At 45.5% G+C, this 17,363-nt stretch overlaps 1 protein-coding gene and 1 pseudogene across 7 annotated transcripts in view; both read left to right on the top strand.

Annotated features, from left to right (window-relative positions):
- Window positions 1-2,340: 2,340 nt before the first annotated feature.
- The window catches only part of VPS35L (VPS35 endosomal protein sorting factor like), a 128,846-nt gene continuing 113,823 nt past the window's right edge, over window positions 2,341-17,363 (top strand). For 4 of the 7 annotated variants that reach the window (XR_016387800.1, XM_022552283.2, XM_089896073.1 and 1 more), the window contains exons 1-4: window positions 2,362-2,430; window positions 10,346-10,445; window positions 12,944-13,111; window positions 15,263-15,385. Coding sequence is in view for 6 of the 7 variants with exons in the window: in XM_022552283.2 (XP_022407991.2) it covers window positions 2,414-2,430; window positions 10,346-10,445; window positions 12,944-13,111; window positions 15,263-15,385 (408 nt within the window). In the remaining variant the exon portion in view is untranslated. Of the gene's footprint in view, window positions 2,431-10,345; window positions 10,446-12,930; window positions 13,112-15,262; window positions 15,386-17,363 lie in introns of those variants that run through there. The other 3 variants (XM_022552287.2, XM_089896076.1, XM_089896075.1) reach the window with 2 other exon arrangements.
- On the top strand, window positions 4,702-5,568 carry LOC111163532 (charged multivesicular body protein 4b pseudogene; annotated as a pseudogene).

The following is a 17,363-nucleotide window of genomic DNA, read 5'->3' as shown; positions in this document are numbered from 1 at the left end:
TGTAACCTGTAACATTAGCCCCCCGGCATTTGATTTTGCATGAGTTGGACTTTTCAGAGAGCAAAAGTTCACTGGAGCTGGAAATGTCTTAGCCGGATCGAATGGGAGAGAATGCTAAGGTTGAAGCTCACACCAAGCTGCGAACTTGCACAGCGTTAAGAATCCAACCACTGCTGCTGCCTGGTCATCTAACGTGAGCATAGTCCAATGGTCCTCATTTTTACCTCTTATCGAGGAGATATTACATTTGATAATCTACAAGGCAGTGTGAGAACAGCCTCTCCCTTTTCCAGTGGCCACCCTTTGCTCTTGTTTATTATGTACATTGACTGGGAACTCTTTATTACTCATACTGAGCTGAAAACAAGGACCCATTCTGGAGATGAAGATCTTTTTTTCTGTCAGATGTCACTGTCCCATGAACAACCACACACAATCCCCCTCCTACCCCCAAATGAAGAGTAATAGTTATAAAAAAAAATAAGCAAGTGGAGTTGGAATGCTATCTGTAACACACCATAGTGGGCATACATGTAGGTTATAAAAATTTTAAAAAACAAAGACTTTCAGTCATGGAATGCAGCAAATCCGATTGGGGTATGGTGCAGTGGAGTCACATCGGTTAGGTTCTAAAGGACAGCTCTGAGAACAAATACCATGTCTAACCAAAATTATACTTGACAGTAAAATATTACCTTTTCACTTATTTATTTAATCTGTTCCCTTTTGGTCAGTTTCTCTATGGCTCTCAACGCAGTTTCTTGAGGTGGTTGACAAAGTTGCCACCAGAAGCGTGGTTTTGCTTCTCAGCCTATGGTGGGAAGAATCCCCTTTCACACTTGACATAACTTATAACAGCCTGTTTCAGGGTTACCTCCATTATCTGTGTAACACACCTGACATTATTAAAGAGTTCAGAATCAGTGGGTGTGCCTGAATGTGCTGATGAGCGCACGCTGTTGCTCTGCCGCTGCTTGTGTTCTATGCCCCTCCCCACCTTTACCACCCACAACGATCACAGCCCCTTCTGCATCCAGAGACCAGCAGCAATGCCACCCGGGGACTTGTTAGAAATGCAGAAGCCCAGGCCCTGCCCCAGAGCTGAATCAGAACCTGCCTTTAAGATCCCCGGGTGAGTCTGTGCAATTCAAACGGGAGAAGCCCTGCTTTATGATACACTGCATCGTCTGTGGCCCTGGAAAGAAAAGCTCTGAAATCAGAAAGGTCACAGAAGTTACAATGTGATTTTTCAGCCTGCCAAGCGAGTGATGTACTGCGTCAACTGAGTGCTGACCATTTGCCGGGCATTTGATGATCATCTCCCTTCACCTCGGTCAGAATTATCCTAACTTCACAGCTGAAGAAACTAGGACTCAGCGTGCTAAATAAATTACGTATTCCGTTAGAGGGTTAGGGTGTGTGCTACTGCCTTTTCCTGAGGAGATTTTTGAGAATGTGGTTTTCTGACCACCTCCTGTCAGAAAAGACACTTCAAAGAAAAAGGGAAAAAAGTGAGGATCAGATGCCTTGTGATTAACCAACTGTTAACCAACAGTCACCCCCGTTAGATCTCCCCTGTTAGACTAGTAGTCAGGTCTGGGGTCAGGTCAAATCCCGGTTGCCGTAATTTCAGAGGTTTGCAGTGGGGAGTAAATGAAGAGTGAACGCAAAGTGCTCAGCACAGGGCGTGACACATGCTTACTATGGCAACCATTTAGTAAAGTATCCTGTGATTTTTTTTTTTTAATCAGAGAAAACTAGACTAGACTAGAGCACGGAAGTTCTGTAGTGGAAACGGATATCCACCTTCATAGAAACGTACGGCTTCGCCAAGTGGGGTGAAATGCTGACCCCGTTTTCTCCAGTTAGTTTAGTTCCAGTCGAAAGCTGTCCCATTTGGATCTAGGGCAGCCCTTAGAGACCCAGGTTGTTAGTCCTGGGAGGTGGGTACGGTAAGTGCCTAAATTCCCCGGTGCACGGAGGTGGGCGCAGTGTCCTGCAGAGGGGGCGTGGCTTACCCAGCCAAACTGCTAATTAGCCGCAAAAGCACGCGCAGGCTGGACGCTGTTCCCACCCCAGCCGCGGTTAGCGTCTTCTCTCCGCAGGTGTCTGGATTCTTCACCGCCTCCAGAGGGCGCCGGCTGGCCAGGCGGCCACCTGCCGCAAGTGCCAGCTCATGTCAGCGCTGCGGCACCAGCAGCCACCAGGCCTGCGGTGCCCCTCATAATCATGGCCTCCCGAGCGGCAAGGCCCGTGCCTTGCGGGAGGGCGCCCCGCCCCTCACAAACATGGCGGCCCTGACCCTGCGGGGAGGGGCGTCCGCCCCTTACAAACATGGCCCCCTGGCGGGGCGTGGTCTGGAAGGGCGAATTGGGCTGGCGGTGCCAGAAGTAGCGGTCATGTGACTGGGAAGATGGCGGTCTTTCCTTGGTAAGAAGGAAGCGGCGGCTGGGCTTAAGGGAGGTGGTGGCTTTGGTTGTTTCTGGGATTCTGTGTCTGTCTCGATGTATGTCTCTGCGAGGGAGTGTGTGAACTGCTTTCTGTTGGGTTTGGTGGAGTCTCCCACCCCATCTCCGGGTGGTCTTGACCACAGATCCCCGGCCGCTACCCGGGTTCAGAGGACCTCCCTGAAGCCGGACGGATGGGATCTTGGTCCCCTCCTCCGCTACCTCTCCCCGCGCCTTCCACGCCACCCTCTCCATTCATTCCCTAAAAAAAGCTCAAGTTCCCCGGCCTCCGCTTTCCCAGAAGTTGGCGCGGGTTCTGGGGGAGATGGCTGCAGAAAATGGTGGGCTCACCTCTGGTCTGGACGACTCGGAAGACCTGGCAGTTTTCTGAATGACTGGGCTCACCTAGAGGAGACTTGCTTTTCTCATCTGTGAAATGGCTGCCATTCATCCTACTCTGTGCAGGGCCCTGCACTGGGCATTCAGGATACACAACCCTCAGACGTACTCCTTGGCCCCAAGGAGCTGACAGTTTAGTGGAGCAGATAAACTTCTGAATAGAAGGATATCCAAAGAAGGCATTGGGGATTAGGCACACCTGGCGGCTTGGGGAAGGTTTGAGAGAGGAAGAGCCTTAAATTGGGTTTTGGAGGATGAATAGGAGGTCATCAAGAAGAAGCTAATGGCGCGTTCCAAGGCGGCTGGGCCTGTCGGCCTCTTGTGGCTGGAGTAGCTAGGAGTGATTGGCGCTTCAGGCTCCAGCTGCTGCTACGGGTGTGTGAAGAACCGGAGCAAGTTGTGATGGTAGTAGTGGAATTATTTGGGCACCTGAGAAAGGGAGATTATTTTCTGATCTTTCTCTGCAAATGATGCAAAGTGGTTTACATTGAATGAGTGAGTGAGTGAGCAAATGAAAAAATATACAGCCCTGGACCTTAGAAATAATCAGATACATACTTCTGATTTTATGCTTGATAAACAGCGGTCTTTCTCTTGTTCCCTTCACATGTCTAACTCAAAGAGTCTTCCTTCAAAAGTCTCGGTATGCTAAATCAGGATTGGATGCCAGTGAGTTCTTATATGACCTGCCTTGAGTTTTCTTTGACCTAGTCAAGCAAAACCCCTTTTAGGAAATCACTAAGGCTTATATACCAAAACATATAGCTTCAATGCACTTATCTGGCTGGAATTTTGTAATCAGAGATCCAGGAAGATGCTGTTTAATCCCAGTGCATTTTTACCTTTGGTATACTTTACAGAGAGAGATGCCATAAGCCCTTTAGCATCTAGGGTCTCCACAGTTCCTAGTCTGACTGTGCTCTAAACATTTCTGTCTGTGGTAGCGTGTGTTCATCTTTCAGTTTGCCCACTAGACTTGATGCTTCTTAAGTTAACGGGGCTGAGTTTTAACCATCATTGTATCTCCAGAGCCTGGCATGGAGCTTGGCAGATAGTAGGTGCTGAGTAATATTTATGGAATGAATGAGGAGACTGAGGAGGCCCTCAGAGGAGAAACATGTTTCTGTCATTAAATTTGCCATTTATCGAGCCTTTATCTTGTGCCAGGCACTGTGCTAAGTGCTGAACGTGCAACATCTCATCTCCTAAAAACCCCATTTTTCAGATAAGAAAGTGGAGACAGAAAGATGAAGCAGTTCATTTAGCTTTATAGCCTGCAAGGAGCACTGAGGTTTGGAACTCAAACCTGTCATCTTTTTTTTTTTTTTGGCTGCGTTGGGTCTTTGTTGCTGCACACGGGCTTCAGTAGTTGCAGTGCACGGGCTCAGTAGTTGTGGCTCATGGGCTCTAGAGCACAGGCTCAGTAGTTATGGTGCACAAGCTTAGTTATTCTGCGGTATGTGGGATCTTCCCAGACCAGGGATCGAACCCGTGTCCCCTGCGTTGGCAAGCGGATTCTTAACCACTGAACCACCAGGGAAGTCCCAAACCTCTGATCTTAATCATTATTGTTATATGGCCCTACAGTCTAGGTCCTGGGCTGAGATTCCTGGGTAGCAAGGTTCCTGGGTCCTGCTGTGTTGTCATGGGTCTCCCCAGCATGCCTCTTCTCACCCACACTTTTTGTTATTACTGACCTCACCTGTGAGATGTCCAGTGCACTGTGGATTACATTTCCTGTTCAGTCCTATGGTCATAGCACTGTTAAAAATACCATTCTTTGGAGTCAGAATTTCTACATCATTTTGAGACTCTATTGGGTAGGGGGAGTATATTGTGATTGGGGGATAAAAAACTGTGTTGCCAGATTATGTCATTAGTAATTAAAAAGTCACTTGAGGGCAAGGGCGGCCCGACCCCCCAGGAGGCCATCCAGAGGCTTCGGGACACGGAGGAGATGCTAAGTAAGAAACAGGAATTCCTGGAGAAGAAGATCGAGCAGGAGCTGACAGCCGCCAAGAAGCATGGCACCAAAAACAAGCGCGCTGCCCTCCAGGCACTGAAGCGCAAGAAGAGGTATGAAAAGCAGCTGGCACAGATCGACGGCACACTGTCAACCATCGAGTTCCAGCGAGAGGCCCTGGAGAATGCTAACACCAACACCGAGGTGCTCAAGAACATGGGCTATGCCGCCAAAGCCATGAAGGCTGCCCACGACAACATGGACATCGATAAAGTTGATGAGTTAATGCAGGACATTGCTGACCAGCAGGAACTTGCAGAAGAGATTTCAACAGCTATTTCAAAACCTGTAGGGTTTGGAGAAGAGTTTGACGAGGATGAGCTCATGGCAGAATTAGAAGAACTAGAACAGGAGGAACTAGACAAGAATTTGCTGGAAATCAGTGGACCGGAAACAGTCCCTCTACCAAATGTTCCTTCTATATCCGTACCATCAAAACCCACCAAGAAGAAGGAAGAGGAAGACGACGACATGAAGGAATTGGAGACCTGGGCTGGATGCATTTAACTGGTCCAGCGCGGGCTGGGCCCAGACAGACTCTGGTGGCCTGTGAGGCAGGCAGGCGCGTGCGTGTGTGGGGCAGGCAGGCCGTGGTGCAGGCAGGTTCCATCGCTCTCGAATCTCCCTCCAAAGCAGTAGGGCTGCGTCACTGCTCACTCTGCATAGCATGGTCTGCACCCAGTGGTACGGGTTGGGGGGAGGGGAGTGGGGGGCTGGGAGGTGCCTGCTGTTTATAATGTTGAATTTCTGTAAAATAAACTGTATTTGCAAATCCAAAAAAAAAAAAAGTCACTTGAGAATTAAAAAGCAGTTATTGGATTTCGGTATTTCCAGTATAAGGAGATTAATTTGGTAACTGGTAGTAGGATTTCTACACATTCATGTTACCCAATGTAAATAATTTAAAAATAGGGCAGTGTCAACCTTTAATGTGCATATCAGTCACCTGGGGATTTTGGAGAAATGCAGACCCTGATTCTGTAGGGGTATTTCAGTACTCCCCAGGTGATGCTCTTGTTGGTGATCTGTGAGTCACACTTGGAGTAGCCAGAGGCCAGACCAAGCTGGGAGTGGAGGTATGAAATGTTGGCCTTTTTTCTGTGGCAGCTGCCAAGGAGCCAGACCACCCTTTCGCATTGCTGGGAGTTGGGGGTATTTTTACCAGCTTACCAGCTGTGTTCGCGGGAAGAAGAGTAAGGCTCTTTGAGAAAATGCCCACTAGAGGTCACTGTTAGCCTTACTAAAGATCCAGGCATTGAAGAAAACGCTTTTAACATCTCAACCTATAGGGAACTGAGAGCAAATTTGAGGAAATAATGGAAGAAATGGTTGAAAACTCGAAATAGCAACTTGACATGAACTTACGGCAAGGGTAAATGTTTCCTTCCCTTTTGTTTTTTAAAAGGTTTTTCCAGAACAAGTATTTTTTCCCCAAAGAATTCCCTCCCCTCACACTTAAAAAAAAAAAAAAATCATTTCAAAGCGCAGTCCTTAAAAAAAAAAAAAGACAATTGCTTTTTCAAATTCTCAAGTTGACCTATAGATGATCTGTAGAACTACTGAATCCTAGAGGCAGGCTGCCTCAGTTTGCATCTGTCTGTATCACTTGCTAACCTCTCACAAGTTACCAACAGCCTCAGCTTCTCCATCTGAGAAATGGGCATAATCATAGTACCTACCTCATAGGAAATAGAGGTAAAGGGCTTGTCCTGTATCCTGGTATATAGTGTCAGGGAGAGGAAATTCCCCCTCCTACTCTCTTGAGTTCTTGTGGCTGGACCAATAATAAAATTGACACAAGGTAAATTAATGGGAGAAAAAGAAACAAATTTTAATTTGTGTGTTCTGGAGGTCTCATAGATACAGGACCTAAGAAGTGGCTGAAACAGGCAGGTTTTATACTTTTTAGACAAAGAAACTAGATTTGTGAGGAATTGACAGAACAAAGAAAGTTGGGCTTTGGGTGCTTAGTTAGTGAAGAATCTAAACAGCAGGCTTGTGGTATTAAAGAAATAACAAGGTTCATTTATATAGGCTTCTTGGCCCTGAGTTCCCCATCTCTGGTGACAAGGGTGTCCTTCTACCTCCAGATGCAGGTGGGCACCTTTCACAGGGGAGACTTATTTCCTGCCTTCAGGGAGACAGAGAGGAGGGTCAGAGTGTCCCTCTACATCAGCTCTTCCTTAAGTTTCTTAAGTAACTTTAATTCAAGATAATCAATATGCCATATTTGGGGGTGGCCCTCTGTGGGCCCCAACAATAATAAGCACATAATAAATGAGAACTGATACTTGGTTGTTGTGTATCAAGTCATACTGCTCTTTTGATACTATCCTTTTTTTAGCTGTTGACTCGTTAATAATTATTATGGTGATGAACAACACATTTGCAGTTGAATTTCAAGTCAGATTACATTTCTACTCATTCTATTAAATTAACTTTTCAAAATTCTATTGATAAAGTTAAGAGTGATCTGAAAGGAGGAAAAGTATAAGTTGATTTTTTAAACTCCATTATGGCTGTTGATGACTAGACTTCCAATTTATCCTTTGGGGTTTTGTTTGTTTTATAAATCAAGGATTGGCTGGTAGCATATTAAAAGAATATTTCATAAATGAATTCAACTGAAATATTTTTGGAAGATGAAGACAGTATATATTTAGTACATGTAACCCAAAGGGACTAGGCAGTGTATTGTGGTAGGGGTTTTCCTTTAAAAACAAAAAACAAGTAGAGGCCGGTCTATATCGTTAACTAGCTTTTCTCCTTTCCTACACTCGAAGCGAAATTTATTTAGAAAGGGATGGAAGCGAAATTACATGGGCTCTCAGTTCTTTTGTACTGTGTTAGATGTCTGAGTAGGTGGGGCTTATTGAGTAAAGCTGATTAATTGCACGGCACAATTAGATTTGGGGTTCATACACATAATTAATGAAGTCAAGGAGCTGAGAATGGGGGTGGGAATGGGGGGGGCATGGAAGGGATGAATTCAAGACATCTGGAGGCCAAGGAAACAAAGGGGCCAGCTTCCTGTGCTCTTTGAAACTGAGAGTTTTCCAGGTTTTTAAACCTGTTTGCCGTTTGGTCAGCCATTTTGTCTTTAAGTCATTTCTTAATTGAAATTTAAGTCATTTCTTCTTGAATTTTACTGTAAGCATTCAAGAGAAGCCAAGCTGCACCTTCAACACTTTGTTTAGAAATTTCTTCAGCCAAATATCCAAATTTAATGGCTCACAAATTCTGCCTTCCACAAAACACCAGGACACGGACTAATTCAGCCAGGCTCTTTGCTACTTTATAACAAGGATTGCTTTCCTCCATTGTCCAAAAGCTGTTCCTCCTTCTGTATGAGGCCTCATCAGAATGACCTTTACCTTCTGCGGTTCTACCAACATTCTGTTTACCACCACTTAGGTATTCTCTAAGAAGGTTGAGGCTTTCTCTACAGCTTTCCTCTCTTCTTTCTGAGCCCTCACAATAATCACTGGATAATCAGTCCATTCAGGGTAGTGGCTTTTTCTAGCACATACTTCAGAACTTTTCCAGCCTCTACCCATTATCCAGTTCCAAAGCTGCTTCCATATTTGTTATACTAGCACCCTGCTCTGGGTACCAATTTTCTGTCTGAGTTTGTTTGGGCTGCTGTAATGAAATACCACAGATTGGTTTTCCTTTTTTTTTTTTTTTTTGGTTCCCCAACCAGGGATCGAACCCATGCCCCCTGCATTGGGAGCACAGAATCTTATCCACTGGACCACCAGGGAAGTCCCCCAGACTGGTTTACTTATAAACAACAAAATTTAATTTCTCACAGTTCTGGAGGCTGGAACTCCAGGATCATGGCAGCAGCATGGTCAGGTGAAGGCAGTCTTCCTGGCTCACAGCCAGCACCTTCTCACTGTGTCTTCACATGGTGGAAGGGGCTAGGGAGCTCTCTGGAGCCTCTTTTATAAGGTTACTGATCCCATTCATGAGGGCTGTACCCTCAAGATGTAAGCACCTCTCAAAGGCTCCACCTACTAATACCTTTTGTGGGTTAGGATTTCAACCTGTGAATTTTAGGGAGACACACATTCAGATCGTAGCACCTCTCCTGCCTTTTATGTTCTAGTTCTCATGCATTTTAATTCTCTATATATTTTAAACACCGTAAGAAGTTATTTTTTGTAGTCGATATTTAATTTTACCTACACCTTTATCTTTTGTATGCTCTTTAGTATTATATAGTATATGTGCATATGTACACACATATGTGCATATATATATATATATATAATGTTAGCATATATCTTTTGCTTTCAGCTGGGGTCACTTTCCTTCTACTCTCAGCATTTAAAAATGCTGCTGGTGCTGCTGTTCTCCTTTTTCTTTGACTGGAAACTTCTTTCTTTTGCCCTAATGTTCACCGAGTAGTTTCACTAGGTCTAGAATTCTTGGTTGGGAATTATTGTCTTACAGTACTTTAAAGGTATCATTCCTTTGTCTTGTGGCTCTCATTTCTGTGCTGAGATAATAGCCTTTACTGTCGTCCTTTGAAAATAACATATCTTTATTCCTTTTAAGAAATCCTCTCTTTTCCGTTTTCAGCCATTTTACTGTGAAGGCCCTAAGTATGGTTGTTTTTTGTTTTGTTTTTGTACTGGTCTTGCTTGGGGCACAGGCGTTTCTTGAATCTGCGAATCAGTGTCTTTCTTTAGTTGGGGAAAATTTTTAGCTATTATCTCTTCAAATACTGCTCTGCCTGTTCCTCCTCTCTTCTTTGGAATTCAGCTCGTATGTGTGTTAGACCTTTCTTCGTGTCCCTTATGCATTCTTCCGTGCTTTTCATCTTTTTTCCTCTCCATGCTTCAATGTGGGTGATCTCTCCCCTTTTATGTTCCTTCTCACTAATCCCTTCACTTGTTAAGCCTCCGCAAGACTGATGAAAACTCTCTGCTCTTCATCTACTTGGCTTATTCCTCTTGCTCTTCCACAGCTTAATTGGAGAATACTTTGAGGGGAAACCAGGACCGAATCTCTCACTTCTCTGCACTGCCTTCTCTTCAGAATCTCTTCCTTCAAGCCCTGGCTGTCTCCATAGCCCTGAACCCTAGTTTATCTCTACAGCCCTGTGAGTTTTCCTTAAAGCTTCTTTGGCTACTCTGCACCCTAGCAGCTGCCCTCTGCCTGGCTCTTGTCCCATGCCAAGAATCAAAATGCTCTGTGAGAGATAGCTGGGCAAGAAAGTTGGCTTCACTTCAGTGAGCTTCCCTTTGTTCTGGCGTCTGTCCTCGCAGGTCTTGTTTGCCTCGGCAGCTCCTCATACCTTCAAACTGATTTTTTTAAAAATGTTTTTTTAAATTTACCACTTCTTATTGGTCTTGGTAAAAATGTTGTTCCACTGTAAACTGTCTCATCAATGAGGAAGTCTCAGCAAAAAGTTTTTAGTGTGTATGCATCTCCAACTAATTGGTTTCTGGGTTTTGCTGTTTACCAGGCATTCCAGGAACAGGAACTACAAGGCTGAGTTTGCATCATGCCGGTTGGAGGCTGTACCACTGGAATTTGGGGACTATCACCCACTGAAACCCATAACTGTAAGTTTTGTCGAGGGTCTCTCTGTGACATTCTTATTCCGTAAAATTATAGACAGTATTCCTGGGTCTTTCTCATTTTGCCAGTGGTAGGTGCTTTTGCATATTTAAATCAACCAGTTTGTTCTCTGCCCCATTTTTTTTGTGATGTTGGTCTCACCCACCATCATTTTTATTCCCTGTCTCATATTAGTGAGGTGATCATGCATATGTGATGCCTTTGTTCCTGATTTGGAGGTGTAAACAAAATACTTCTTAATTTGCCTATTTGGAATATTAAGATCACTCTAATTACTAATATAAGGTGCTGTCCTGAATAGCATCTTAGTCTATCTGTGAGTTTATTTAAAAAACAAAACAAAAGGCAAGCAAGAGTCATAGATTGTCTCATCTGAGTTAGCACTTTTTTATTAACAAGTAATAGAAGCTACGTGGTTGTCATCATGGGTGGGATGAGGTTGACAGATGCCACTAGACACTGAGGACGTGACGTTTCTGAATGGCAGAGAACCTGAGAACACACAGAGGTGATTACATAAAGCAGGAGGTCACAAGACCAAGCTTCAGCCTCCCAGGGCCCCTCAAATCCCCACGGGCTCGAGTGGCTGCGGCTGACCCACCAGTGAGTTGGTTCCAATCTCAGGAACTCAAACCCAACATCAGGGAGAGTGTCTTCTCTGCATTTTCTGTTTGCCCAGTCGGGTTACGTGTCCTTCCCTGAATCAACCCTGGTGACTGGGGTGTAGAATATGCTGATTGGTTGGGTTGGGCTCCTGCCCACCCTGGGAGCCAGGAGCAGAGTCCACTCTAGCAGGCCTTTAAGAGCTGAAAGTCAGGCAAGGCTGCCTTCCCAAAGAAGATGTGGACTGTTGAGCCTGGGAGATGGAGGAATGGATGCCAGGCAGACAGGAGCAACAAACATGCACCAGTGGGAGGCACTTCACCAAGTTACCTAGGGTTAGTGTCAGACCCCTCAGGTTTAGGGCATGGTCTTCAATAAAACTGCCCTAGCTTCAGACTCCAGCTGTAAATTTGGGGGTCCCCAGGCCACCTGCACTTCTGACCAACTGGCTACAAATCCAAGGGTTTCCAGAGACCTCCCTCAGGTTTGATAATTTACTAGAACAACTCACAAAACTCAGAAAAGTGAAATACTTATGCTTATATTTTTATTATAAAGGATGCACATGAGGACCAGCCAAATTAAGAGACATATAGGGCAAGGGGGAGGGTCCCAAATGCAGAGCTTCCTTGTCCTCTGCCTGTGGAGTCAGGGTGTGCATCACCTCCCAGTGCATCATGTGTTCAACTGGGAAGCTCCACTGAGCTTTGGTGTCCAAACTTTTTATTGGGGTTTTATGACACACATGATTGATTGATTCCTTGGCCACATGATTGAACTTGATCTCCAGCTTCCCTCCCCTCTGCTGAAGTGAGATCTCTTTCATCTTTTGATAGGTTTATTGTCCATCTGTGGTGAATTAGCCTGAAAATTTTTTATCATAGTAAACCTTAGACAGATCTGTTATATTCTACAGTGAGGGTTATCACCTGGCTGAAAGTCCGAGCCCTTTAATCACATGTTTGGTCTTTCAGCATCCTCTCATCAGCATAAACTCAGGTGTGATTGAGGGGCTCATGAATGACTGATGCTCCAAGGACTTGGAGTCTCCTTTCCAGGAACCGGGGACAGAGGCCAAATTCTCTTTTATCCGACGCCCTCTCTCCGTCATGCTGTTACATCCTCTCTCTCTCTGAAGAATTGTTCCGGGTTTTTATAGCCTCCTCATTTAAAAAGGAGTGGAGCCTAACTAGCTCTTCTGGATGTTGATCCTAAACCTTCAGCAGACAAACTCTGGCTCTGGTTGGATCCTCTCGGCTCAGGGGTTCACCACGGTCTGGTCCTCTGAAGTTGGGGAGGGTTGGGGGCAGTGGAACAAGAACATGGCTTCACACCCCAACACCCCCGCCTGCTTCTTAACACATACACAGTTCTCCCGAAAGGGAGGAGTTGGGCGCTCACTGCTTTGTGATGATGAGCTGGCCGCGCAGAGCCACTGAGACCGTCTTCGAGAATGACGACTCTGGGATCTTCCGTATGCTGGTTCGTTACCCCACCTAGACCATTGCTGCAGGATGCAAATTCTGCTGCACTGGGTCCGGGGTGGGGCTCGGGGGTCTACAGATTTATGAGCTGGCAGGTGATGTGCATGCGGCTTGTCCAGAGACCACACTTTGAGTAAGAAGGCCCTGTAAGAATTCACTTATAGCATCATCTTCTAAATCTCAAAGACCCTGTCTCTCCCTTCCTAACCCCAATTTCTCACCTTCCCTTCCTCGACAGCTGGGATTCCGAGTCATGTCAGTTTGTCACAAAAATAAGTGTCCCTGCTGCAAAGGAATGGTCAGTTCAAAACGGAACAAGGGAAAACCCATTTGTGTGTTTCATTGGGAAAAGTCATAGGAGACTACCATTTTACCTCCACAGATTTTCCCCACAGGTCACAGAGTCAAAGACAAAGAAAGTGAGCCGGAAAGGAAGCACTTCTTCCACGTCCTCTTCATCCTCCAGCTCTGTGGTGGACCCACTGAGCAGCGTCCTGGATGGGACCGACCCCCTCTCCATGTTTGCGGCCTCTGCTGACCCTGCAGCCCTGGCGGCTACCACGGTAATGCTCCTAGCTATGGTCAGTCCTGTGAGTGCAGGGTTGGGGATTTTCATTGAACAAGTAATACGCAGTGCACTCGGGTTGTAACAATTCAAATAATCCAGACTCAGTGACACTGCATAGCATGTAGATCCTGGAAACTGCTGCTTCTTCTTCTTTCGTTTTAAAGCATTTTAAAATTCTTTATTTTCATTTCACCCTTTTCATACCCTTTATTTTGGATTTATTTTTATGTAATCACATAACTAATTTACTAATTTTTCATGTAAAAAATCAAACATTACAGAGAAGTCCAGTTGACCAGTTCTCATTCTGTTCTCCACTCTGGAGGGCATCAGTGCTATCAGTGTAATGTATATTCTTCAACTTTTTCTTTGTATTTTCATAGATATTTATGACAACAATTTCTGAACATTTACATACATACTCACATATAAGTAACAACAACAGCAGTAATAAGAGTATCAGCTAAATGCGTAGCAGGTATTTTCCAAGTGCATTCCAAGTGTAGTTCTCATACTGCCTAAGCTTCATTTAAAGAGGTACACACAGAGGAGCAGAGATGTTACGTGACATGCAAGCTGGAATTCAAGCCTGGGCAGTCTGACTTCAGAATCCACCATCATTCTTTGCTGGCATTGCACACAGCTATTTACCTTTTTTTTTTTTTTTAACATGTATACTTTTTTTTTTTTAACTTGACAATATGTCTTGGAGAACTTTCTATATTAGTACTTACAGAACAACCTTCTTATTTTGAACAGCTGCATTGTATGGTAAGGAACAGGACATGAGTTTGGGTTTTTTTTTGGCTGCACTGCTCGGCTTGTGGGATCTTAGTTCCCCGACCAGGGATTGAACTCAGGTCCTCGGCAGTGAAAGCCCAGAGTCCTAACCACTGGACCGCCAGGGAATTCCCAGGGACATGATTTAAATTGCCATGATGGACACATAGACCGTGTGTGGTGTTTGTTGGTATAGGCAGTGGCGCATTTGTCCTTGAACATACATAGATCTTGGTGCCTACGTGCAAGTATTTCTGCAGGGTAACTTCCTAGGAGTTCATTACCGGGTTAAGGTAGCATATACATAAAGTTTTTTTTTTTTATGTGGACCATTTTCAAAGTCTTTATTGAATTTGTTACAGTATTGCTTCTGTTCTATGCTTTGGTGTTTTGGCCCTGAGGCGTGGGATCCTAGCTCCCCGACCAGGGATCAAACCCACACCCCCTGCATTGGATGGCAAAGTCTCTTATCACTGGACCGCCAGGGAAGTCCCCATATACATAAGGTTTTGATGGTTACTGCCAGATTGTTCTCCAGCAAGGGTTCACCAATTTACACTCCCATCAGCATAGCAGTATTTTGGAGTGCCTGTGCCCTGCATCCTTGCCAACCTGGCTACTATTAGTCATTTTATTTTATTTTATATTATTTTACTTTTATTTATTTATTTTTCTTGCGGTACGCGGGCCTCTCACTGTTGTGGCCTCTCCCGTTGCGGAGCACAGGCTCTGGACGCGCAGGCTTAGCAGCCATGGCTCACGGGCCCAGCCGCTCCGCGGCATGTGGGATCTTCCCAGACCGGGGCACGAACCCGTGTCCCCTGCATCGGCAGGCGGACTCTCAACCACTGCGCCACCAGGGAAGCCCTATCAGTCATTTTAAATCTTGCCATTCTGATTGTTGAAAAGTGATCTCTTTCAGTTTGCCTTTCCTTGATTCTTAATGAGTTTGAGCATCTTTTGATAGGTTTATTGTCCATCTGTGGTGAATTGGCCTGAAATTTTTTTATCATAGTAAACCTTTAGATAGATCTGTTACATTCTACAGTGAGGGATAGTCTGCCTTCTCATACTTTTTTTTTAAGCTTTACTGAGGTATAATTGACAAATAAAATTGTAAGATATTTAAAGTGTGCAGTGTGATGCTTTGATACACATATACATTGTGAAAGGATTTCCTCCATTGAGTTAACTCATACATTACCTTACATGCTTACCCTTTTTTTGATGAGAACATTTAAGTTCTACTGTCTTAGCAGTTTCACTTATACAATACTATGTTATCATGTGTCATCACCATGACTGCGTATACTTTTTTTAAAGATTTAAAAATTGCTGCTGAAGAGATTGTCTTGCCTTTTCTTAGGACAACTCCAGAAAGAAACGTGACAGAGATGATAACTCCATTGTAGGATCAGATTTTGAGCCTTGGGCCAGCAAACGAGGAGAAATCCTTGCCCGGTATACTACCACGGAAAAGCTCTCTATTGTGAGTACCAGTATACTTTTCTCCCAGTGTCTACTTCAGATTTCGTAGGTTTTTTTTGTTATTACGATTCTGCACCCGATTCCAGTGTGTAGGTTCGCTCCCCCCACACCAAGCAGTTCTTTGACACCAGTGGGGTGTCCTATAAATCCACTCAATTCTGACATTGTCTACCTGGAGAGAGCACCAGATCCCACAGCTTAAGGGCTCAGTCCCCACATCAGATGCTAATCAAAAGTCCAGGTTGGGCTTCCCTGGTGGCACAGTGGTTGAGAGTCTGCCTGCCAATGCAGGGGACGCGGGTTCGTGCCCCGGTCCGGGAAGATCCCACATGCCGCGGAGCAGCTAGGCCCATGAGCCATGGCCACTGAGCCTGCGCGTCCGGAGCCTGTGCTTCGCAGCGGGAGAGGCCACAACAGTGAGAGGCCTGCGTACCACAAAAAAAAAAAAAAAAAAAAAAAGTCCAGGTTGTTACCTGGCTTCTGACCAACTAGCTATAAATCAGAGTTTCCCATGACCGCCTCTTTGGGTTCAATTAATTTGCTAGAGTGGCTCACAGAACTGACTAGACTACTGGTTTATTACAAAGGATATTAAAGGTTATAAACCAGTAACTAGATGAAGAGATACCTAGGGTGAGGTCCTGAACAAAGGAGCGTCTGTTTCCATGGAGTTTGGGGTCCAGCACGGCAGCATGTGGATGTGTTCTGATTCACCAACCCGGAAGGTCCCTGAACCCCTTCCTTTCGGGTTTTTATGGAGGCTTCGTTACATAGATATGATTGATTAAATCATTGGCCACTGGTGATTGATTCAACCTCCAGCCCCTCGCTCCTCCCCAGAAATCAGGGAGGTGGGACTGAAAGTTCCCACCCTCTAATCACGTGGTTGGTTCCCCTGGCAACCAGCCTCCATCCTTAGGTGCTTCCAGAAATCACAGGAGAGTGCTTCCTAAAAAGAACAGAAGCCTCCTGGATTGTTCTCTCACCTGGGAAATTCCAAGGGTTAGGAGCTTTGTGCCTGGAATTGGGACAAAGACTAAACATATTTCTTCTTATAAATCACAGTATCACAGTTATGTTGCCCCAACGCCGACGTTCTGTAAGTTTCAGTTATTATGTCAATGTTAGTTGGGAGAAAACGTGCTAATTCGTTCCTCAAAAAATGTGTTAAGAATCGGGGATCAGGCACAGTTCAGACAATGAACTGGAGCCGCAGCGTCGTGTCTCTGGGGGAGGAGAGAGTTACGAGGGGAAGAGAGTGCCACCCTGAAGAAGGTTAACTTCTTACTGTTGCTCAGGGAGTCCCACTGGTGGGTTTTCTGCCAGGGCTGGGAGTTCACTGCTTCTTTGGGTGGCACTCACTAGGTCAGGTTGTTGGCTAGTGCCCGGGGCTTACCTTGTACTCTGCAAGTTGCTCAGCCGGGGAAAGCAGGTTAATGCTTATGTCGTCAAGGTCTAGCTTGTGACTGAAGCCCTCCCTAAAGAAGAGAGATGTTCGTCTCTCTTCATACTGGAAAGAAGTCTAGAGGCAGATAGTCCAGGACTATGTGGCAGCTCCAAAGTCATCAGGGACCCAGCTCTTTCTGTCTTGCTGCTCTGTCATGTTCAGTGTGACCTCATGTCCAAGTTGTTAGAAGGTGGAAAGGGGAAAGTGGGATGCACCCTCTCTCATTCAAGAACACTTCCTTGGGACTTCCCTGGTGGTCCAGTGGTTAAGATTCCACGCTTCCACTGCGGGGGGGGGGGCTCGGGTTTGATCCCTGGTCGGGAAACTAAGATCCCACATGCTGAGTGGTGCGGCCAAAAAAAAGAACACTTCCTGGAGTCCCCTCAACATGTCCAGTTACATTTGTCTTGAAGGTAGTCATGGGCTGTACACAGTGCACCCATCAAAAATCGGGGCTGTGAGCAGGGAGGAAGGGGTGAACTCAGTAGCGACTAGGAAGGTTCTGCTCCCTTCTCCCAGAGTCTATACTTGT

This window comes from Delphinapterus leucas, chromosome 15 (genome assembly GCF_059928025.1).
Source record: "Delphinapterus leucas isolate spDelLeu-1000000601 "Yukka" chromosome 15, BTC_Dleu_Yukka2, whole genome shotgun sequence".
NCBI classification, from domain to species: domain Eukaryota; kingdom Metazoa; phylum Chordata; class Mammalia; order Artiodactyla; family Monodontidae; genus Delphinapterus; species Delphinapterus leucas.
The sequence above is the reverse complement of the archived record's forward strand: the minus strand, read 5'-3'. Positions and strand labels throughout refer to the sequence as shown.